At 56.2% G+C, this 23666-nt stretch overlaps 2 protein-coding genes across 5 annotated transcripts in view; one reads left to right on the top strand and one right to left on the bottom strand.

Moving 5' to 3' along the window:
* The window catches only part of PIP5K1C (phosphatidylinositol-4-phosphate 5-kinase type 1 gamma), a 32508-nt gene extending 19821 nt beyond the window's left edge, over window positions 1–12687 (bottom strand). For both annotated transcript variants that reach the window (XM_034070882.1, XM_034070880.1), the window contains exon 1: window positions 12525–12687. In XM_034070882.1, coding sequence (XP_033926773.1) covers window positions 12525–12621 — 97 coding nt within the window. In that variant the 5' untranslated portion in view covers window positions 12622–12687. The remainder of the gene's footprint in view (window positions 1–12524) is intronic.
* Window positions 12688–13009: 322 nt separating this feature from the next.
* TJP3 (tight junction protein 3) lies at window positions 13010–23585 on the top strand. Of its 3 annotated transcripts, none has more exons than XM_034070849.1 (21): window positions 13010–13456; window positions 13632–13731; window positions 16055–16204; window positions 16280–16404; window positions 16488–16590; window positions 17011–17425; window positions 17715–17818; window positions 18207–18369; window positions 18459–18549; window positions 18714–18778; window positions 18914–18992; window positions 19066–19246; window positions 19919–20027; window positions 20440–20659; window positions 20909–21105; window positions 21252–21347; window positions 21990–22060; window positions 22161–22466; window positions 22734–22958; window positions 23172–23206; window positions 23365–23585. In XM_034070849.1, exons 1-21 carry the CDS (start codon window positions 13236–13238, stop codon window positions 23462–23464), a joined length of 3156 nt encoding a protein of 1051 aa, XP_033926740.1. In that variant the 5' UTR covers window positions 13010–13235; the 3' UTR covers window positions 23465–23585. The 3 variants fall into 3 exon arrangements, with proteins under 3 accessions (XP_033926740.1, XP_033926741.1, XP_033926742.1); XM_034070850.1 differs by having other exon boundaries at window positions 19090–19246; XM_034070851.1 differs by lacking the exons at window positions 13010–13456; window positions 13632–13731 and adding an exon at window positions 14681–14742.
* Window positions 23586–23666: the final 81 nt, after the last annotated feature.

Genomic DNA, 23666 nt, shown 5'->3' on the forward strand with positions numbered 1-23666 from the left:
ACCCCAAAATCAGCTTTATAAACTTGACTTGTCTAGGCAGAAAATGAGAACAGATCTTGCACTGGCTCCTTGGCTGGGCTCATCTCAACCAAGTTGATTGATGGCCTTGTGAGACCTGATTTAACCCCAGCTTTGGGGGTTATACAGTCACAGGAGACACTACCCGGGTTTGTGGGGAGCAGGAGCTCTGCCGTGGGAAGGTTCAGCTCTTTACAAGCTGCTTGAGACAATCCTTAAGCGATTTGGTGCTGATTCATGAGGGGGTATTCAGGAATGTGATGAGTGGCTCTGGACGGGGAACCCTGGGATGAAACCCCAGCTTTCCACCCTGCCCAGGTCTTGCAGCACACATTGCCTGACCTGCTGCCTTCAGCTCCTCATCTGGGCACAGCTCTGACCAAGGCTCGAGCTCCTCTTCAGCCTCAGCTGAATGCCTTGGTTGTAGCATTCAGGAACTCATCCCTGATTCAGCATCTGCTGTTTTATATGCCTCACTATTCGCTGGCACCCCACAGGAGAGGGATGGATTTACTCCAGGAAAGCCTCTGTACAGTCAGAGTCCGACACAAAACAAGGATTCTTGAATTTTAGCCCTACCTCCCCTGAAAGGGCCTCCCCTGCATCTCCCAGGAGCAGGCAGGGATAAGCAATCCCATTCCATCCCCTGTTCCCCTCCTCTCACCTCCCACACCAGCTCCATGCCTCGTTTTGCCATTTCAAGCACACAGGAACCACCTCCACTGTGGGGAGGGAAGATGACATTTGCAAACCAGGATCTGCTGCACCACCCCTACGTGCCACACTCCTTTCCCAAGCCCTTTGCCTTCTTTGGCTGAGCATAAACTCAGGAGGGAAAGGAACAGCCTGGCCTGTACATATTAAGGGAAAGAGCTTGTGGTGCTGCTCAGCTTGCTCTGCTCCTTTCCACCCCTGCTCCTCAAGGACCCTGCTGCCCCCAGCAACCCCCTCCAGGCTTCCGCTTGAGGGTTTTCAACTCCAAAGCCCAGAAGCTGCTCCCTTACCAGCACTTTCCCCCCCAAGGATCAAGAGATTTGAGCCCTGCGTGGTCCAGCCCAGTGAGGGCTGCTCAAAGCAAAGCACCCAGATGGAGCACCGCCACTGTAAGGGCATTGAACACTGCCTTGAACACTGCCAGGGATGGGGCAGCCACAGCTCAGCTCAGTCTCCCCTTGGGCAGGTTCAAGCCATTCCCCTTGGCCTGTCCCTCTTTTTTTCTTTGATGCAGGTAACTCTTTCTGCCTCAGAAAGGGAACACACATCCTGGGTGTTCACTTCCCCAGGGCCACACTGCTGATGTAGGACACACCATGCTCATGTGTTTCCTCGCCAGCTCAGCAGAAAAGAACTTCCAGTGCTGCAGCCCAATTACAGTGAGAAGCAAGCAGGACAAGAGCAGGAAAATGAAACTGAGAAAGAAGAGATTTGTTTCCTTGTCTCCAATCAGCTGTGTGCAGGGAACAAAAAAGGACAATTCTGGAGAGCTTTAGCCCGAGTTGCACGACACAGCAGCCAGCAAATGGAAAACAACATCTCATCAAGAGGAGCACACAATAGCTGATCCCCAGCAGTGGCAGAGGCTGCAGGCACTCGGCTCCACACTCCACGCTGTAATTATGCAATCCAGTGGGATGTTCAGGCAAACATCTGCTCCATGGGAAAGGTGCAGCCTTATCTGAACACAGTGTTCCTGCTCCTTTCCACTCTGCCAGTCACAGGAGTGGAACACGCTCCCCAGCACAGCTGGGATGCCAGCCTCTTCCCAGCCTCTGGCTCCTCTCTTCATTACAGCCTTCAAGTCCAGATCTGTGTACAGAACTCGCAGTAAAGCCTGATGAGGATTAATTAGACAGCAAACATCCCAGCAGGAAGCATAACCTTTCCAGGACAGAGTCATCTCTGTGATGACATCCAGGCACAGAAGCACCATGCTAAAACCACGACGCCAATTTAAAGTGAGCTCGTAAAAGGCTGAAGGGCTTTGAAGTTACATTCCTCACTGCCTTCCAGAGGAGCTACAGCAACAGCCAGTTGTCCCCTTACCTCTGCTCAGGGGTATGATATGCTCCAGGTCACAACTCACCAGTACCACTCACTGGAGTGGCTCCTGGCTCCTGGGAGAGCTGCAGGTCACCAGCAAGACAAGAGACAACGTCCTGTTGCCTTTCTGGCTGCAAAACCATCAGGGACACAAATGCAGCACATGATCCCGAGCAGCCCCTGGGACTCTATTTGTGTGTTCAGATGGAGTTTTCAGCTGCAGCAAGATCCCAGATTACTGTTCCCCAAGCCCAGGTCAGAGAAGCACAAGTCAGCTCTGTGAACACGGTCCAGAATTGACTTCCTGTCTTTGTTTTCTGAGCACTGCTCTGAATCTGCTGCCTGCAGGTCCTGCCTAGAAGCAGGATTCAGCACTTTAAACAAGTGCAGTGTCTTCAGCGCACGGTGGATACTCAAGTGGATCCTGCAAGTGCCACTAATAAAGAGGGAGAAGCAAGAACTGGCTAATCACAGTTTAAGATCCCAACAGTTTAAATCCAACTGGTTCAGGCTGGAAAGTAACTTAAAGCTCCTCCAGCTCCAACCCCTGCCAGGGGCAGTGGCACCTTCCACAGGAGCAGCTGCTCCAAGCCCCTGTGTCCCACCTGGCCTTGAGCACTGCCAGGGATGGGGCAGCCACAGCTGCTCTGGGCACCCTGTGCCAGCGCCTCAGCACCCTCCCAGGGAACAGCTTCTGCCTAAGAGCTCAGCTCAGTCTCCCCTCTCTTGGGCAGGTTCAAGCCATTCCCCTTGGCCTGTCCCTACAGGCCCTGGTCCCAAGCCCCTCTCCAGGTTTCTTGTAGCACCTTTAGGCACTGGAAGACTGTGACAAGGTCTCACATTATAAAAGCAGCCAGACCGGGCTTCCCAAGGAGCCAAAACAAGCACCTGGGCACACTGAAAGGCACAAACCAACCTCCATGTTTCTTCTTGCACTCCAAACGTGCAGCTTCAGCTCCCAGCCAGCAGCACCAGGGTAACCACTGGAGAGGAGATGGCACAACAGGGAGCAGAAACCAGAGTCTTAACAACTTCCACTAGAAGGCAGTTCTTTCCAACCTGCCCTTCCCACGCAGGCAGGGTGACCTCCTTGGGTTATTAAACACGTTTCCTTCATGTAAACCAACACTGCTTGATGAGGCTCACAAACATCAAGTAAGCTGCAATATTACATCACAAATTTGGGGGGTTTCCCCACCCCTTCAATGTGGCTCCCATCAGCAGAAGAGCTGCAGCACCCTGGACATGGGGAGCTGCTTCTGGAGAACCTGGAGAAACAAGTAAGCGGATAAAGCAATCTGAGACAACTTTGGCTTGGGACATGACAGCTCCTTATAGGTTTGACACTCAAAGCCATCCAGTCTCCCCTGGAGCACTTGCTGACTGAATCAGCTTTGGGATCATCTACACAAAAGCTTGTGCTGGTTGAACACTGGATGGTCTTTAAGGTCCCTTCCAACCCAAACCAGTCCATGAATCTATGATTCTGTGACTTTCGGGAGCAGGCAGGGACAAACAATCCCATTCCATCCCCTGTTCCCCTCCTCTCACCTCCCACACCAGCTCCATGCCTCGTTTTGCCATTTCAAGCACACAGGAACCACCTCCACTGTGGGGGGGGAAGATGACATTTGCAAACCAGGATCTGCTGCACCACCCCTACGTGCCACACTCCTTTCCCAAGCCCTTTGCCTGAGCATAAACTCAGGAGGGAAAGGAACAGCCTGGCCTGTACAAACTAAGGGAAAGAGCTTAATGTACCTGCTAGGTAGGCCAGGGCCTTGGGGCGCTGCTCAGCTTGCTCTGCTCCTCTCCACCCCTGCTCTACAGGTTCCTCAACGGCCCCACCAGCTCCCCTCACAACTCCATGTGAGGATACCTGCAAGGCTGGGGCAAGGCACAGGACAAGGAATTAGCAGCTGGAAGAAAGAAAACTTCCCTGTACCTTATCCCAAAACTGAAGCTGATGAACAGCAGAGGATGCTGTCACTGAGAGGGAAGGAGGATGCCTTTGCACAGCATCAGCTTCCCTGGGCACTCCTCCAAAGCATCTCAACCGGTCTTGGCAGAATCAAAGAAATCATTTGAGCTGCTTTGTTGGAGCAGACAGCAGATACACAACCTGCAATCCAGCACTCAGACACAAATGATCCCCCACACTTTCTCTCTCAGCCCCTTCTCACAGAGGGCTCTGCAGCGAAACAAACTTGGCACCTCCAATCCAGGAGAAATGGGCCAGATCTTCTATCGCTTCCACCATTTAGAAGTATCTTCTATAGATACTACTTGATGAGAGCTCACTCCTCTTGCCCATTAACAGTTCAGAATTATTCTCAGACTAAATTAAAATAAACTCAAGAAAGAAATTCACCTTCCCAAGTCTTCCATTTCCTGACCTGGTAAAAGACATGCTAAAGTCCAGCTCTTACAGTCACAGCAGGTAAAGAAATCTCCCTGAACTTGCATAACAATCACCTACCACCAGGATATAGACAATAAGCACAGCTTTAGAACTGCAGGAGCTCCACATCCCAAGCAACAGTGATCTCTGAAGGGAAAACAAGTCACTTTGTCTCAGGCCACCCTCCACAAGCCATCCTGCACTGGTAATGAGTGGGGTATTTCCTGATTTACTCCACAGCCAAAGCTGCTCGTCTAAATCCTCTCAGATTTCATTCTGCTCTTGCTAATGTTGCTTGACAGAGCTCCAAAGGTCCTCAAACACTGGAGACTCAAGAGGGGATTTCAGGCTGGGGCCGTGCACAACGTGCGTCACTGGATGTAAGTCCTTTTGGTAGGCTGCTCACATCAGGTTGAGTCAAATCTCCTTCACAGCACACAGGTGCTGCTGACAACAGCATGCCTGGTCTCTGGGAGCACAGTTTCAGTGGGGTGCTGCTGCTCTGCTCTGACAAAGGCACCTGAACAGATGGAACAAAACAAGCTCCAGCCATGAAATGTGCTGCCAAAAACAGTAACTCAGTTCCAGCGAGTGCTGCTTCCCTCCCGGGGATCCTGGCTGGAGCCTGGCAGCTTCTGACTCAGCTCCTGCCTGAAAAGAAGACACCTAAACCCCAGTAACACTTCAAACCTCTTCTAGAGTTCTCAGTAGGAAAACCAAGCAGGTGAGACACATGTAGATGGCAGGAGGAGATAACCTTCAGTTTCTTATTTTCTTTAATAAGCATTTTCTGGCACTTCCAGCCCAGAAGCCTCTTTCTCACATGCGTGTCCCAGATAGTTAATCCACCAGTGACTCCTGCTTAATACCAACATGAAAACACACATCCAGTCCTGGAGACTAAGGCGGAGAAAGGTTATGTCATCATTTCTCTTCCATCACAATTCATTTAAGCCTGAAGAGAGGATGGGTTGAGGGGAAGTATGGAATTCAAAAACCCAACAGTATGCCCATCACAAACTACAACGTGAAGCACAATGTGCACCCTCAGAAAAGCTTTAGTATCTTGTAACATAAGTTAGGATTACAAGGGGGAAAAAAGTAGTAAATGAAGCAAAGGCAACTGTTCACCTTCAGGTTTCAGCTCTGAGCCCTGAACAAACAGACCTTCCCAAAGCAAAGCCATCACATAACTTGTGCTGTTTAAACCCACAAATAATCACCACCTGGTAAGCCAAACTGAGGAAAGCTCTAATGTGCCTTACTTCTGCATTCCACCTAAGCCAGTGCTTGCCCTGTGACTGAAGAGCATCCACTGAATTGCAGCTTCCAGGCACTGATCTGCTGGCTTTGCTCCACCTTTGAAGTTAGGGACTCTTTTACATCCCTACAGCTTGCACTTCTGACAGCAAATTCTACACTGCCCCCATCAACACACATCCAGACAGATGGCGAGAGCACCACTGAATGCATACAGCAAGAAAAACTGTCATTTTGAAGACAACACCCATTTAAAGTGACATTTAAAAGGAAGACAAGTGGTTTCAGGTATTGCATCTGCCCTCTTCCGATTACATCACTCCTTCCTCTCAGCGTGGGGATGCTGCAGAACCGACTGCATGGACAGGAATAGTGAAATCAAAGAAATCAGAGAGAACCAAGTTTCATATCAGCATCTAAATGGAGTGCCTGACTGCCTGAAGTGCCACCAGGCAGCATTCAGAGAAGGAGCACTCAGCCAGATGATGGTTTCAGCCAGCTGCCTCCCTTTGAAAAATTGAGAGATGGACAAATTTGCCTTGAAAAATGCAAAGAAAAAATCTCAACAACTTGGTCCATCTGATAAGCAGAAAGACTATAGAAACAAAACTGCTGCAGCATCTTTATCATCAGCTGCTTTATCCTGCCCACACCAAAGGCTCTGCGTCCAGCTCCCCAGCACCAGAGGGACCTGGAGCTGTTGGAGCGAGTGCAGAGGAGGCCATGGAGCTGCTGCGAGGGCTGGAGCAGCTCTGCTCTGGAGCCAGGCTGAGAGAGCTGGGCTGGGGCAGCCTGGACAAGAGAAGGCTCCTGAAGGGGAGACCTGAGAGCAGCTCCAGTGCCTAAAGGGGCTGCAGGAAACCTGGAGAGGAGCTTGGGACAAGGGCCTGTAGGGACAGTGGCCACCTCAGCCACCAGTGATCTAAACCTGAACTTACTTGAGGTGACAGAATATAAAGCAACAACTGAGAATGGTGAGCTCCAAGGGGAAGAGAAGTCTACCTGGCAATTTAAACATCATCTTGCCAGGCAGCAAATGAAAGGGCAAAATAATCCTGGTTAATTCTGCTCTTGAAGAACCATAACATGGTCACCAGCATGGTCTGACACATTCAAAACACCCATTTTGAAAGGCAAGATCCTGATATGTCCAGAGTTTGAGTGATGTTAAGGACAGGCTTCCACACCAGCTCTGCCAAAACACGGCCTGGGCTCAGCTGCCTGATCTCAATAGCAGCAGATCCCTTTGCCTCCTATGGAAAAACACGGAACAGCTGTGGAATCACTTAGAATGCTACATCCAGTGAAAGAGAGACCCAAGTGGCTCCCAGCCCAGCACGTCCCTTCATCTGCTGGGGAGCTGCCTTTCCTCTGGGAGCTCAGTGCTGTTTGAGATCAAAGCACTCACAGATCTTCTGGAGTAGACATTAGGAGGTATCTACCATGGGAGAGGAACACAGAGGAGTTGAAGTCAATAGCTGGATGAGCTTTGTCACATAAAACTTCACCAAGTTTAAATAAAGAGTCATTAATTGGTGCAGCTACACAGACCCTTCATGACCATCTGCACTAAGCTACCATAGGCACCAACAGGGCCACGGCAAGTCAGGAACACAGCAGGAAAGTCAGAAAGCTCAATTAAACATTATCTCCTGCATGGCTGGGAGAGGCGACAAGGAGCACCTGAGCTACTTGGAGCTTGACCAGTCCCGAGCTCCCCATCAGCACCATCCCAAGAGCTGCTACATCCTAATGACCACAAACAAGGCAAAGCTGCCCTGGTTTGATAATCTGTTAACTCCCCCGAGCTCAGGCAATGGAGCTCAGCCACATGGAATAAAGACAGGAGCCCATGGCACGAGGGGTTCCCAGCACAGCTAATCCACAGGCCCTTTTGGAGGTGGCACCGTCTTTGCTCAGGCTGGTCTTGTGACAAACCTTGGGCTGTGACCTGGTTTCCTCTGCCCTGAGCAGCAGGAGCAGTCCAGGAGAGCTACCCAATGTGGGTCCTGCCTTCCCAGCCACCACTCACAACAGGCAGGTCTGCAACGGTGGAGATGCCACAGAATCCATCAAGCCATTTTCAACTCCTCTTTTCTCCCCCATCCTCTCCAATAGCAGTTTCTGCAGACAACACACAGATTCTGCTGATAGAGAACGAGGAGATGAGGACTGTGGGAGCATCCTGGTCTAGTGGAAGGTGTCCCTGACTGTGGCAGCGGTTGGAACTGGATGAGCTTTAAGGTCTCTCCCGACACAAAACGGTTTGTGATTCCATGTTTCTAATAGCCATTTATCAGAGATGCAACAGCACAGGATGTGCAATCTCCACACTGCTATTCTTCAAGTACCAACTATTCTAGTCTGTTCCTGTGTTAATTATTTAACCATTAAAAGACCCCATCACACCCTGACTCCAGTTGTCCACATTTGTATTTTTAAGGAGAATTAGGGAAGTGCTTTTGTTGTATCCAAAACAAGAGGGTAGAGAAGCAAATGGGCTAACTCCTGGTGAAAGACAGAGCCTCTCCCCAGTGCTGTGAGCCAACGTAACACGTTGTGGTTGGCAGTGTCCAGCTCCCAGGGAACTCGCTGAAGCCTCCCCATCTCCTCCTGCCGCAGCACGTGCTCTGACTCAGGCGGGTTATTCACCACAAGCCAGTGCAAAAACCCACATGGAAGCTGGGGAAGCCACAAGAACACGCAATGGAAGATGGTGATGCTTAATTAGGGGTTGACAGTGTTTTCTGCTTCAACGTGGGGGTGAGGAGAGATGGAGCAACACAGGAGCTGCTCCATCACTTGTAGCTCTTTAATTACAGAAAACCTTTCCCAGGAAGTCCTGAGGTTAACTCAGCTTCTGACAACACTGACTCACTCAAGCACCAGGCTGCTTTCAGGAGCAGAGTTCTTCTAAGAGCTACCTATAGAAGGAAAAACCCCAGTGTTACCTTATTGTCATGGGCTGCTGTAGGGCTGCTTGGAGCCCTACATGCTCTCTCTGCACAAGTGTGTGTGAGGAAAGGGGGTGCTGAGGCTTTTAAAGACCCCTTTTAAACTTCGCAGAGTCTATAGAGCATGCCCCATGCTGCTCTTGCCAGCTTCCCCAGCACCACAGGCTCTGGGGAGAGCAAGCAGGATGCATTCATGGGATCAGATCACCCAGGGAGGGTAGGACCAGCTTTGGTTCCTGTTTTCCAGCAGCAATGTCCCCACACTGGAGCGTGCAGAAGTGTCCACGCTGGAGCCTGCCAAAGGTCACTGCCACCTAACTAAGCCAAACCTTCCTTGTGCTGGGAGAGCTCCAGAGCATTTCCTCCTCCAACATCCGGAGAGATGGACAAGGTTAATCAAAGGTGACAAAGATGCGAGCAGCAGGCAATGGGAAAGGCTTTGCCAGGGGCTCACACACCCACTGCTGGACTTGACTGGCTGCAACTGGGAGATGTGTTCATGAAGGAAATGAGCACTGGAATTCCTGCTGCTGCTTTCCAGACTGCAGCCACCTTATATGGGAAAATCAGATTTAATAAGATCGTGCATCTGGCAAGAGCCCATAATGGTCATGTCAGTGAATCACTTCAATAATCGTTCCCAAATGATGCACTGCTCATACCAAATCCACTCAGGTCATTCCCTGAGGAGCCCTTCAGGAGAGGCCCAGCGAGCTTCCCAAGTGGGACACAGTGGCAGCTTTGCCAGCAGCAGATCCAGGGCTGCTGGAACGGACTGTTATATACAGGTCAATGCCAAATGCTACTTAATGAAAATGAAATTAATCATTCTTCGTCCTGGGTTCTCAGGGATTCGATCTCCAGCCTGGCCTGACACGGATACAGATGGGCTCAGCATCCTTCAGGACACTGCCTGGATCTCCCTGCCATCCAAACACTGCCCTTCACACCCCCCAGGCCCCATAATCCCATTTGCTTCCCCATTTGCAGATTCAGATCTTAAAGGACAATTAATTTGCCCAAGCAGCCTGAATTCTATTTTTGCTGCCTTCCTCCTTCCCTGCAGCTGAGCTGTGACTTATTGACAGTGAAGGAACCGCAGGGTCTTTACAAGTTCAAGGCACAGGGTGTTTCTGTGTCTGGTTCTGCTGTGCTGACTCCCTCTGAAATCCTCTTTGCTACCACCATTTCATGGGCAGGAGGCATGTGACACCCAGCGAAGTTGTGAACCAGCATCATGCTGAGGATGATATTTACATTTGATTTTTCCTCAAGCTAATAAGTTCTCTCCCATTTCCCTCTCCATCACCTTGGTATGGATTGAGCTGCTTGTGCTGCATGGGGTGGAATTCTTATCTCTAATCTGCTCATTGAGACAAACAAAATGCTGCCAGCAGCCCTTCAAAAGTCACCTCGAAGTGATTATGGCAAACAGGGAAGAGCTGGGTGCTCTCCCAGTGCAGATGGGCTTACAGGTGCTGTCAGCATCCAGCAACACAGAGAGCTCCACTTTGCTACCTCCAGCTCTGGTTGCAGTGAGACTTGTCATTTCAGCTTCCTAAAGTAGAGAATTCAACCCTGAACACCACACTGGAGACTTCTGCCCAGACTCCAAGCCATAAATGATGGGAAGGCTGAAACACATGGAACAGGAGATGCAAAAACTGGAAGTAAATCAGACATCAATTTTTCTTCCCCATTAGGCTGAGGATTTCCACCTCTGCAAGAGGTGGTGGAGCCCAGCTCTGCCACCCATGTGTGCCAACAGCTCTCCAATAACTTGAGCACCTTTAGAGAAAAGGAGGTTTCCAGGTGGTCTGTCTCCTGGGTAGAGAGATGATGATGATGCACCCTCTCCTCACCCAACCATTCCTGAAGGATCCTGGTGCTCCTGTCATGCTGCAGGCACACAGAACCACCTCTATTTGTGCCAACAGCTCTGCTATTCACATCCGAACGGGTGAATGGCCCCTGCAGTCCCTTCCCATTAAAGCCATTACATTTTGAAACACCCTTTTCCAGCATGGTGGAGAGAAAACTCACAAACCTCAGATCTGGGTTATTGGAAAGGGACAAACTGGGGCTGTGTGCTCCTGCGCGAGCCCTGCTGCTGGCATGAAAGGAGGTTTTCTCCCTCAAAGACTTCCAAAAGCTCCTTCAGAAGCCTCTCCATGCCTCACGTCAACTAAGTCAGGCTTTCTGTGCCTTTCAGCCCCTCTCCTCCATCCAGTTTTACTAACCAGCTCCCCTGATACCTACTGAGAGCTTCACTGACCCGACCCATGCTCTGGCTTAACCCTACCCAAACCATTTAGCCAAAGCCCAGCACCATAGAGCAGATTCTGGCTGTGGTGGTGACCCCCCACATCCTTCATCCATGGCACAAGCACTGTGGGGAGCAACACAAAGGACATGTAGAGACGGGTCAGGAGTGATGAGCTCCACCAGGCACAGTCCTGATCCAAGAGCAGCAGAGCCATCGAGAACCAGTCCCAGCCCCTCCAGACAATACCCACTAGCTGCTGTCACATTATCCTCAGCCCTCCCAGGAGCTCCACTTGCAAACTGAGGCTGAGTGACACAGTTTGGACATGACCCAAGTGAGGAGTGAGTAACTTGACTCAGAGAATCAAAGCAGCAATGAGATGTCTGGCTCTGATTCACGTGTTTTTTACTATCAGCGTCAGGTAAACAAGCTGCAGGCTTGTAGTTCACAGAGTTACTTGCAAAGAGAAGGAAAACACACACTCCTCCTTAAACCCAATGGTCTTGGCATGAGCAACAACCCTGTCCCCTCCCCAGAACACGGGAAGGTGGCAGAGAAGTCAGAAGGATGAAGAGTATTGTAACTGTTCATTGCCAAGAGGCTCTCTCAGCATCCCAAGCTGGAAGCCCACAGAATGCTCCCAAAACAGAGGTCCAAAGGCAAGCCGAGCACAACTCTTTCCCTCCACAGCACGGACTGCAGCAGGAACACTGGGCACTGCTCTCCACATGCCTCAAGCACAGCTCCTCACACAGACCTACCCCTCACATCCAGCCCTCCCAGCGGGTGACACCCATGACACAACCACAGCTCCCGCTGGCATTGCTGGGGGTTTAGCACTAATGAGCCTCATTTAAAGCCTGGGAACAAGGAGATTTGCTGTCATAACACAGCCAAAACCCACCCACAACATAGCAGGCCCAGAACGAACTTGGGGCTCAGGCGGGTGGTTGGGAGCATCCTGTCAGCCCCACAGAATCAACCCAAGAGCAGGGCAGAGCTCTGCAGCAACACACAACTCGAAAACCAGCAATTAAGAGATTGTTAATGAGCTATAAATTATAAGGCAGCAGAGGTAGGATTGGTTGGATAGCCCCACATGTCCAACCCTGCCAAAGGGGAAACCAGAAACCTCTGTTAATGCTGTCAGTGGCAGTGTCAGGCTGGGGCTTGCTCCCTGCCTCTGGAAGGGCCCCAGCCCCCCCAGTGCAAGACAGACCCCCCTGGAGCCTCAGCAGGCCCCCCCAGAGCAAGGCAGAAGCCTCCCGGGGGGGGCCGAAACCATTCAGGATCCGGGGGGGACGGTGGTTGCTGCAGTCGGACGGGACCACGCGGTACCCCGGGGGGGGGCACAGTGCTGGTGGGGGCGGTTGGACTGAACCACTCCGACCTCCCCCCCACGGGATCCAAGGCCCAACGCGGACCACTGCCGGGAGGTACCACTTAGCCCCCCGCGGGGGGTGCAGCTGGGCTGAACCACTCCGAGCCCGAGGGGAAGCCGCCCCGCTGGGGGCTCCGCCGGGATCGGGTGAACGGGGGAACCGGCCGGGGACGGTGCTGCCGCCCGGTGCTCGCAGCGCGTTACCTCCTGCCGCGTCCAGGCCCCCCGCGCCGGCCTCCGGGGGGGCACCGGCGCCCTCCACGGACGAGCCCTCCTCCTCCTCGGACACATCGGGCTCCATGGCGGGCGCTCGGCAGGCCCGGGGCAGGCCCCGGCCCGCGCCCGCCGCCTCCGCCGCGCTCCTCCCGGCCCCGGCCGCCGCCGCGGAGCAGGCTGGGAGCAGCCAGCACCATCGAGCGCGGGAGGTGCCCGGACAGACACGCCCCGCAGCCGCAGGCCGGAAGAAGCACCGGAAGTAGAGGGAGCCTCTTCCGCAGGGGTTAATCGCGAGGCGGGGGGCGGGTCTGTCGCGATAGGTCTGTGCCGTGGGAGGCACCATAGAGATGTGCGGGGGGGGGGTGGGCGCTGCCGGTTGCCATGGCAGCGGGGCCGGGGCCGGGGCCGGCCTGACCGGGGGTCCCCCTGCCCTCCCCGAAGGGTTCGTCCAGGTCCGCCGCGTCCGGTGCCGTGGCTGCAGCTGGAGGCCCCGGGGTACGGGATAGCCCCGGGGTGTGAGGCAGCCCCGAGGGTACCGGACAGCCCTGAGGGTACTGGGCAGCCCGAGCCGGCCCCGCCGGTTCTCCCTTCCCGTCACCTCACATCACTGTGCCCCGGCCCCCGGGGACAAACGCGTGTGGCGCAGCCGGTGCTGCGGGGCTCTGGCCGGGGCCGGTCTGAGGGAGCAGCGGCGGCTCCATGGCTCCTGTTCCGCGGTGGCGGCTCCTGGCCGGGGGCTTCCGGAGGGACTGGTCCCCCCTCGACGGCCCCCAGCGGAGCTGCCACCTCTCACTGCGGCCCCGGTCCAGGCGCCGGTTGCCGCCGGCCGCGTGGAGCGAGAGCCGCGGCGTGGAGCTCGTCTCCTTCACCGCAGGGAAGCGGCTGTGCAGGAAGAGGAGCGACGCGGGGAGAGTCCCCAGGTGGGGGGCAGCACCCATCGGCACCGTCACCTCCTCACCCTGCCGCGGCCCCGCGGGCCCCAGCCCCGTCCCGTGGCTCCCGAGGAGGTGCTGGGGCTCCGGGGAAGGGGCTGAGCCACCGGCAGCACAGGGGACACCTCCCCGCGACCCTCACCCTCCTCCGTCCCGCTTGCAGGAAGCATCTGGCTCACAAAGGGTTACGCAAAGCAGCCTGGAGTGACTGCACTGCCACCAGCCCCGGAGCTCGGCTCCTTCCTGCTCGGACCCGAGGCTCGGTGAGTGTTTGACCCTGTCCCCGCGCTCTGCTGTCCCCTGGGAAGCGGCCGTGCTCCGGGTCCCTCTCGGAAGGGCTCCAGGATCCAGTGACCTTCTTGGGAGTCTTGCCCCAGAAGAGGGGAATGAGCCGGGGTGGGAGATCCTGGGCCCCCCCTGCCACAGTTCCACACCCCGAGGTGCCTCCATCCTCCAGATGGGCTCTGGTGGGGTCAGAGCTCCTGGAGACCCTTGTGCAGGGTCTCCCATTGCAACATGCGTGGAGTTGGGTTAAAGCAGCTTCTGGGAGCAGCTGGGACCTGCCAGGGAGTGAGGGTTTGGCTGAGAGTAGGGACCCTGCTCAGCCGGGGAAGGCTTTCGGGTTCCAGGTTAAGGACCCGTGTTGAGAGGTGGGGGCCTCACATTGCCAGCAGTGTCAGCCAGAGGTGGGCACAGCCCTGAACCACGGAGCTACCCCAGCACAGCCCAGGCTTTATCTGGCATTTGAACTTCCAGAGAGGATGTTTAGGGAAGGTAATAGGAAAATCTTCCCTGTGAGGCTGCTGAGGCGCTGGCACAGGGTGCCCAGAGCAGCTGTGGCTGCCCCATCCCTGGCAGTGCTCAAGGCCAGGTTGGACACAGGGGCTTGGAGCAGCTGCTCCAGGGGAAGGGGTCCCTGCCCGTGGCAGGGGTTGGAGCTGGAGGAGCTTTAAGGTCCCTTCCAACCCAAACCAGGCTGGGATTCTGGGATTCTAAGATCAAAACCCCAGGAAGACACTGTCCACAGTACGTGTGGGGCATGTGGGGCTCCCAGTGCTGGGTGTGTTGGGCTGGGCTGTGGTCAGCTCTGCCCTGATACTGCCTCTCCTGGCGGGGACATTTCGGGTGCGGGCTGGTTTCTGTCACAAACCGGCCAAGCCGGCTCCTCCAGTGCCAGCCTTGGCCTTTGACTTGGGGCATGTCCTACTCCAGGTCCCCACAGAGAAACGGGGGACAAGTACAGGACCTGGTGGCACTGTGGGCTGTGCTGGTCGGTGAGTCTGGACCTGCTGCCATCCCCACGTTGTTCCCCCTGCCCAAACTGCTGCTGCCTGTGAAGAGCCAGGGGTGGCAGTGGGATGTGTGCCTGGTTCATGGTGTCCTGGTGACGGGGCAGCAGTGGGGACAGCAAGAGGCTGTTGGTGGCAGCGGGGTTGGCTCTGGCACTGCGGGTGAGCTGTGACCCTGGGGAGAGGGATGCTCTGGGTGCCTCATGACTGAGTCTCTGGGACTTGTGGCTCACCAGAGCCCGTAAGCACCAGCCAGCACTGGTGACATGGCTGAGCTAGGACCTGGCAGTTCAGGTCACTGATCCACCAGGATCACTGATCCACCAGGAAACCACCCCACCACCGTGCTGGGGCTCCTGTGTCTTACTGGGGTCCTGCTCAGCCCCAGCCACACTCTGGGCATGTCACACACTGCGGGTGCCAGGCAGGCACTGGGGCTGGTTTCGGTAGCTCATGACGCAGAGGGGAGGCCTGGACTTTGCCCTCTGCTCACAGCCTTGCCACTGGGGATCATTGCTGAGCCTCGGGTGAAAGATTACACTGTCCCTCCTGGGGCTGCCAGGACCTGGGCCTCCTTCTGGGGGTGCAGCCTGGTGCTGTGGTGCAGCTCCAGCGAGGGGCTGGGCATGGAGAGCCAAAAAACCTCTGCAGTGTTCCCATGGGATCCCTGCTCGGCGTTCCTAAAGGCATTGCCCACAGGGTGGCAGCATTTCTGATGGCCCCTGGTCCCACCGGAGCTGCCCTGTGGAGGTTCCCAGCTTCCCATGGCACCAGTGTGGAGACTGGAGGGTGGCTGAGGGTGGGGAGCCAGCCTGGCTGTCCAGAGCAGTGCCCTGGGCTCTCCTCCTGGAGAGGAGCAGGACCACAAGGTCCCAGTCATGGAGATTGCTCCTGAGGGTGAACACTGGCACAGGGTGCCCAGAGAAGCTGTGGCTGCCCCATCCCTGGCAGTGCTCAAGGCCAGGTTGGACACAGGGGCTTGGAGCAGCTGCTCCAGTAGAAGGGGTCCCTGTCCATGGCAGGGAGGTAGAACTGGATGAGCTTTAAGCTTCCTTCCAACCCAAACCATTCCATGATTCTCTATGACCCACCTGCCCTGTATAAAAGCTCCCCTTCATGGCCACATGTCCAAGGGGACAGAGATGGATCCCCCTAGGGGGGTGATGTGGGAGCTCCGGGTTTCAAGCTGCCCCACATGGGGTGCAACGTGGCTGCAAGGCCCAGTGCCATGATGGGTGTCCAGGGAGTCTGCCCCAGGCATCCTCACGCTCAGCTTTGCTTCTGCTCTTCATTTCAGCTCCGAGTGGGATTGAGGAGGAGCCGGCGCTGGTTCCCAGCCCCCGGGCAGGGGCTGTGCTGCCCGGCCGCGTTCCTCTGCTTGCGCTGGTGCATGGCTACCATGGAGGAGATGGTGATCTGGGAGCAGCACACGGTGACACTGAGCAAGGTGACCGCAGCCTGGGGTAGCCATGGGAGGTGGGGGCTGTCTGTGCCTGACCCCCCTCTGCCTTGTCTCCATTAGGACCCTCAATGGGGCTTTGGCTTTGCTGTCTCTGGAGGCCGGGATCGTCCCAACAGGGTGACTGGGGACACAGCGGTGGTTGTTTCAGATGTGGTGCCCAAGGGACCAGCAGTGGGACGGCTCCAGTGAGTGTGTGGGGATGTGGGGAGTGCCCACTACCAGCAGGGACAGGGAGGGCAGTGACCCATGGTTGTGTTTTCCCTGCCAGGAGGAAGGATCACATTGTGATGGTGAATGGCCTTTCCATGGACAACGTCTTGTCCTCCTTTGCTGTCCAGACACTTAAAACCTGCGGAAAGATTGCCAACATTGTGAGTGTTCCCTGCTGGGGCTGGTATTGTGCACAGGACCACACCAAGCCTTGTCCCCCACGCTCCAGGGCTCGCAGTTGGGGCTTGGAATTGCTGTAGAAACAGACCCATGGAATTGTTTGGGTTGGAAAGGACCTTAAGCCCATCCAGCTCCAACCCCTGCCACGGGCAGGGACCCCTTCCCCTGGAGCAGCTGCTCCAAGCCCCTGTGTCCAACCTGGCCTTGAGCACTGCCAGGGATGGGGCAGCCACAGCTCCTCTGGGCACCCCGTGCCAGCGCCTCAGCACCCTCACAGGGAAGAACTTCTGCCTTATATCTAACCTGAACTGTTTAAGTTTAAACCCATTTCCCCTTGTCCCCCATCTGCTGGCAAAGATGGCTGCACCCACCATCCTCTTCTTCTCCCTTTCCACCTGCAGACACTGAAAAGACCAAAGAAAATCCACCTGCCTGTGAGCAAGAGCAGCCCTGGTTCCCCCAGTATGCCCCAGCGCTGCGACTCGGATGAGGACTGTGGGTTACCCAGTGCAGGTCCAGCCCTGCACCGCTCCCAGGATGACCTGGACCACAGCCAGGGCTACGATGGGGACTCATCCAGCGACAGGAGCTCTGGCCACCACCAGGATGGGCATCGCCAACACAAACCGGTGTCCCGGCGGCGAAGCAGCGGCTCAGATCGGAGGGGCTACAGCCAGCGCCGCTTTGCCAATGGGTTTAGCCACAAAGAGCCCACCAAGGGACTGGCCCTGGTGTCAGGCTTCAAGCGGCTGCCGCGCCAGGATGTGCCCATGAAGCCCATCAGATCACTGCTGGTGAAGCAGAAGCAGGATGAAGGTGAGGCCCCTCCTGACAACTTCGTCTCTGGGTCATGTCACTCAGTTTGTGGCCATGTGTCCCACTGGGTGGAGGTGATGGCAGGGTTGGTGCCAGGGTCTGGCAGTGTGTGTCATGCTGAGTGCCCCAAACCCATCTGGCCTCAGCCGGGGATTGCAGAGCTCAGCTTTGAGACTTGGTGCCCCAAGAGGAGCCAGGGTGGGCTAATTTGGATGGTGGTGAGGTGGGACCTCAAGGGGGTCCTGCATCTGCCTGGGCTCTGCACTGTCCTGGGCTCTCTCTGCTGCAGAGTATGGCCTGAAGCTGGGAAGTCAGCTCTTCATTAAGCACATAGTGGAGAACGGGCTGGCGGCAAAAGGCAGCTCCTTGCAAGAGGGAGACCTCATCCTGAAGGTATGGGGGGACCATGAGGTGCACGGTGTATGCTCAGGGGCTCATCTTCTTCTCTTTGGGGGGCTCATCCCTGGGTAGCATCACTGCAGGGATGAATCCATTTCTGTGTCCCATGGCACATGGTCTCCTGGGCCCCAGGAGATCAAATGTTCATTGTGTAACAATGCTCAAAGTATTTGGAGAGGAGGAATCAGAGAGAGGGAGTCGCTTCCTTTGCACACATGGGCCAGGCAGACCTGTGGCTGCTGGGACTTCCAGAGCAAAAGTGAGGGATATAATCCCAAAAACCCAGTTGGGACTGGGAAGATAGCACTTGGAGCATCCCATTCGAGTGGGGCTTCCCTGGGGGCAGCTTTCCCCAGTGAGGTCTCTTGCTCTGCCCCCCCAGATCAATGGGGTGGCCAGTGGGGACATGTCCCTGGCTGACACCCAGAAGCTCATTGAGCAGATGGAGGGAACCCTGACCCTGCTCATCCTCCGGGACCACCGGCAGTTCCTGGTCAACATCCCTGACATAGAAGATAGTGAGAGTGACAGCTCCCATATGGATGGTGAGGGGACACGGTGATGGGGCCATGGGTCACATACCCAACACAGGGACTGGATGGTCACTAATGCATCTTCCCTCCTGTTGCTGCAGATATCTCTGACATTAACTCTGAACTGTCCCATCTGCCGCTCCCTGAGACCTCCCCACAACCTCCAGCTGCTGCCTCTGTGAATTCATCCCCGTAAGCCCTGTTCTATGCTCCCAGGCCCCTCTTCCCTGGCATCCTCCCTGTGCTCTTCGCCTGGTGGGAGGGGGTCCCAGGCAGTGCCCAACTTGCTCCTTTATCCCTGCTGCCACTGCCTCTGACCCCCAGCACCTACTGACCTGCCCACATCCTGCTTGCAGGGAGAGGAGACAATCAGACAGGGACCCTGCAGCCCACACGACTGTTGGCAATGCTCCGGGCCCTGGTGAGTGAGCTCAGACCAGGCCAGGGACAAGAAGGGTTCCAGTGGGCTCCAGACTCCCTCGTGCCTGGTCTCCCTGTGCCTTGTCCCACACCCTGACCTCCCTTCACCTCCTGTCCCAACCCTTCTTCCCTGCAGACCTGCTGGGAGCTGTGGAGGGGGACGGTAGCTGCAGCCCCCACGCCAGCCCCTCTTCCCGTGCTGCCCACAAGGATGGGTAAGGCTGTGGGAGATGGGGGTGGCTCCAGGGCAGGGCTGGGGTCACAGAGTGGGTGACATGGCCCCGCCAGGCTGACCGTGGCTCCCCGGGGCAGGAACACTGCTGACTGCAGGGCTGTGCACTTCGTGAAGGCCAAGAGCATTGGACTGCGGTTGGCCGGGGGGAACAACGTGGGCATCTTTGTGTCGGGTGTGCAGGACGGCAGCCCGGCCGCCAGCCAGGGCGTCCAGGAAGGGGACCAGATCCTGCAGGTACCCAGGGCTGGGAATGGCTCTGAATGCTGCTGCACATGGGCTGGCCCCAGCCCTCCCTGCTCTGAGACCTCCCCAGGGTTTGGGATTCTCCTGCTGGGCATTATTTCAGGGCAGTGCTGGTGCCCCACAGCCATGCGGATACTGCCTGAGGGGAGGGTCATAGAATCCCAGACTGGTTTGGGTTGGAAGGGACCTTAGGGCTCTTCCAGCTCCAGCCCCTGCCATGGGCAGGGACCCCTTCCACTTGGAGCAGCTGCTCCAAGCCCCTGTGTCCAACCTGGCCTTGAACACTGCCAGGGATGGGGCAGCCACAGCTTCTCTGGGCACCCTGTGCCAGCGCCTCAGCACCCTCCCAGGGAACAGCTTCTGCCTAAGAGCTCAGCTCAGTCTCACCTCTGACAGGTTAAAGTCATTCCCCTTGGCTTGTCCCTACAGGCCCTTGTCCATGGTCCAGTCTACAGCACCCTGTAACACCCAGTGGGGTCCAGGCACTACCTCAGCTGCTAAGAGACTCTCCCCAGTGTTACTGGGGGTTGTAGCAGACACTTTGGTGACAGGGATGAGTTTCCTCTCCTACCTGCCTGCTCACTGCTGTCCCTGGGATCCCTGCTCATACCCATGCCCTACTTCCTGCTGGCAGTGCTGTGTCTAAGTGCTTTTCCATGGCAGGTGAACAACACCAGTTTCCAGAACCTGACCCGTGAGGAAGCTGTAGAGTATCTCATGAGCCTGCCACCGGGTGAGGAGGTCACACTCTGGACCCAGAACAAGCAGGACAGTGAGTGGTGACTGGAGTTACCCTGGGCTTCTGCCTCTCCATCCTCTGTCTCTTCTGAGCAAGCATCAGAGCTGCCATGGCCCTTTCTGCCGCTGCAGGGTAGTCTTTCCTCCCTGCAACCCTTCTTTCTCCTCCTCCAGAGAGCTGATGAGAGCAGACCAGGCCATCCTGGCCCCATTTGTGCTTCATCATCCTGGAGCACAGGAGCTTTTTGGCACCATGGCTCAACCTGGGGAGGCCAGGATGTGCTGGGGGGTCTGGTCCTGTTGTCCCTAGCATGCTCCTTAGCAGCAAGGGCTGTGGTAGAGGCTCCAGCCAAGCTCCTTCCCAAACCTCTCCAGCACTTTCTTCTCCAGCATCTTCCTCCTCAGCCACCTCTTTCCCTGATGGTCCCTCTCATCCTGGGCTCCAGCTTACAGGAAGGTGATCTCCTCCAGCGTGGGTGACTCATTCTACATCCGGACACACTTTGACTTTGAGAAGGACACTCCATCAGGGCTCAGCTTCTTCCGTGGGGACGTGTTCCACGTGCTGGACACACTGTACCAGGGACGGCTGGGGAGCTGGCTGGCAGTGCGCATGGGCAGGGACCTGCAGGAGCAGGACAAGGGCATCATCCCCAACCAGAGGAGGTAGGAATGGAGCCAGGAGCCACCATGAGCAGAGCCAGGGCATGGCTCCCCAGTGAGCCTGGGATGTGGGTGGTTTGCAGGGGCTGTTGGGAAGTGTCAGCTGGTGAAATCCCTTCTCAGTGATACTGTGATTGTCCAAGGTCCTGTAGGGAAGAGGCCACCACAGCCTCATCCAGCCATGCCACCAAGCAGGACACTGGCTTCTGCCCCGCTCCTTGGAGCCTGGTTCTGATCCATCTCCTCTTGCAGGGCTGAGCAGATTGCCAGCCTGGAGTCTGTGCTGAAAACCACGTCCAGTTCCAGCCTCTCCGGAGCACGGGCCGAGTTCTGGAAGCTGCGGGGCCTGCGGGGAGCCAAGAAGCTGCTGCAGAAGAGCCGGGAGGACCTGTCTGCCCTCACGAAGCAGGGTCACTACCCACCCTACGAGAGGGTGGTCCTGAAGGAAGGTGAGCACCAGGAATGTGTTCACCTTGGGGCTGCCCCTTGGGAAGTCCCAGGCCCATGAGCACCTCGAGGAGCAGGGGGGATGCTGGGGTGCTGTGAGCTTTGCCTTCACCCCAGCTCCATGAGCAGGTCTGTCTTCTCCCCACAGCCAGCTTCAAGCGGCCGGTGGTGATCCTGGGCCCCATCACAGATATTGCCATGCAGAAGCTGAGCACAGAGTTGCCTGAGCTGTTTGAGATTGCCCGTGAGTTCCCCTTGTGTCAGGGGACCTGCATGTGGGAGTTCTTGACCTGTAGATTTGTCCCAGTCCTGCCTCATTGCCCTTCTCCATGACACCCCAACAGCTTCCTGGACTCATTCACCCTCTCTTAATGCATCGTGATCCCAGGTAGACCCCAGACTCACATGGAGCCAGGCTGAGAGACCTGGGTCAGCCTGGACAAGAGAAGGCTCCTTAAGGGGAGACCCCAGAGCAGCTCCAGTGCCTAAAGGGGCTGCAGGAAAGCTGGAGAGGGGCTTGGGACAAGGGCCTGGAGGGACAGACCAAGGGGAATGGCTTGAACCTGCCCAAGAGAGGGGAGACTGAGCTGAGCTCTGAGGCAGAAGCTGTTCCCTGTGAGGGTGCTGAGGTGCTGGCACAGGGTGCCCAGAGAAGCTGTGGCTGCCCCATCCCTGGCAGTGCTCAAGGCCAGGTTTGACACAGGGGCTTGGAGCAGCTGCTCCAGGGGAAGGGGTCCCTGCCCGTGGGAGGGGCTAGAGCTGGAGGAGCTTTAAGATCTTTCAACACAAACCAGTCTGTGTTTCTATGATTTTATGATATCCTGGGGCTGCTGGAGATGCCACATCTCCCCCAGCCCCCCTCACACCACATTGCCATGTCCTGCAGCGAGCCTGTCCCGTGATGGGGCATCAGCCAAGGTTATCAAGATGGACTCAGTGCAGCAGATTGCAGGAAAGGTGAGACCTTCCCTGTGTCCTCAGAGCTGGCTGGGCCCAGGGGGAGTGCATGGCCCTTGTCCCTGTCCCCAGTGGGGCTGATGGCTGTGTCCTGCCCCAGGGCAAGCATGCCTTGTTGGACATAACACCCTCGGCTGTGGAGCGTCTCAACTATGTGCAGTACTACCCAGTGGTGGTGTTCTGTGAGCCCGAGAGCCGTCAGGGCATCAAGGCCATGCGCCAGTGGCTGGCTCCTGACTCTAGGAAGAGCTCCCGGCGGCTCTATGCCCAGGCCAGGAGGATGAAGAAGCACTGCAGCCACCTCTTCACTGCCACAGTCAGCCTCAGCAGCAGTGCCTGGTACGAGGCCATCAAGGACATTGTCAGGATGCAGCAGAATCAGCCTGTTTGGACAGCAGCAGAACAGGTATGGGGAGAAGCTGCCACTGCCCCGTCCATGGCAGTGTTCAAAGCCAGGGCTGGATGGGGCTTGGAGCAGCTGCTCCAGTGGAAGGTGTCCCTGTCCGTGGCGGGGGTTGGAGCTGGATGAACTTCAATGTCCCTTCAATCCAAACCAGGGTGTCGTTCTCTGATCCCCATGGCAAGGCTGGAGCTCCAGCCGGCGGTGACAGGGCACACAGCCATATCCTGCTTGCGATGGGGTCCCAGGTTTCTGTCATCCCTTCCCCTGCAGTTGGATGTGGCACTGGAGGACAGTCTGGACCTGCTGAACTCATCAGGAACAGCAGGCTCGGGCTACCTGACCTGTGACAGTCGCGCCAACAGTGACTATGAGGACACAGATGGGGAGGCTGATGCCTACACCGACGGCGAGGCCGAGGATGCCTACAGCCAGGAGGGGCTGTCCCACTCCTCTGAGCCAGCACAGGCTTCCCTGAGCCATGGCCTGAGGGATCAGGTGAGTGCCCCCACACTGCTACAGGAGCTGCTGGGACTACCAGGGCTCATTCCTATCCCATGGCGCAGGCATGGTGTCACATCGAGCTGCTGCAAGCTCCAGCTGCATATCCAAGCCCAGCTCTGGTTCTCCATGGGGGAATAGCCCAGACCCATGCCAGGGCATAAATCCTGCCCTTATCTCTGACCCCTACATCACTCTGGTCTTTCACAGATAACTGAGGAGCAGCAGCACTACAGCAACATCAGGTACTCTGCACACCAATGCCAGCCTGTGAGGGGGGTTCAGGCAGCAGTCCCATGGCTGGGGAAGGGCCTGAAGTGCCCAAGGTGCCAGCTCTGCCTGCCCTGACCTTGCCATGTCCCCACCAGTGGCAGAGGCATCACCACAGCTTCTCATCCTGCAGGGAATACGAGCATGCTGCGGTGAGGAAGAGGTTCACACAGGCCAGAGATGACTCAGATGAGGATGAAGGCTACGAGTGGGGTCCAGCTACAGATGTGTAGCCTGCCACTCCCCCATGTATCATGCAGGCAGCACCACACAGCACCCTGCACTTCCCAGCACCAAGTGCCTCCTTCCCTGTTTTGGCCTCTACTGCTGGAATAAAAGGGATATTTTAACCAGGATGGGCTGTTGCTGTGTGTGCTGGGTAGCAGCACACAAGGGAAACCCATTTAGCAAGGTGGCCTTGCTGGGGCCTCCAAC

Source organism: Melopsittacus undulatus, chromosome 19, assembly GCF_012275295.1.
Source record: "Melopsittacus undulatus isolate bMelUnd1 chromosome 19, bMelUnd1.mat.Z, whole genome shotgun sequence".
Lineage (NCBI taxonomy): Eukaryota > Metazoa > Chordata > Aves > Psittaciformes > Psittaculidae > Melopsittacus > Melopsittacus undulatus.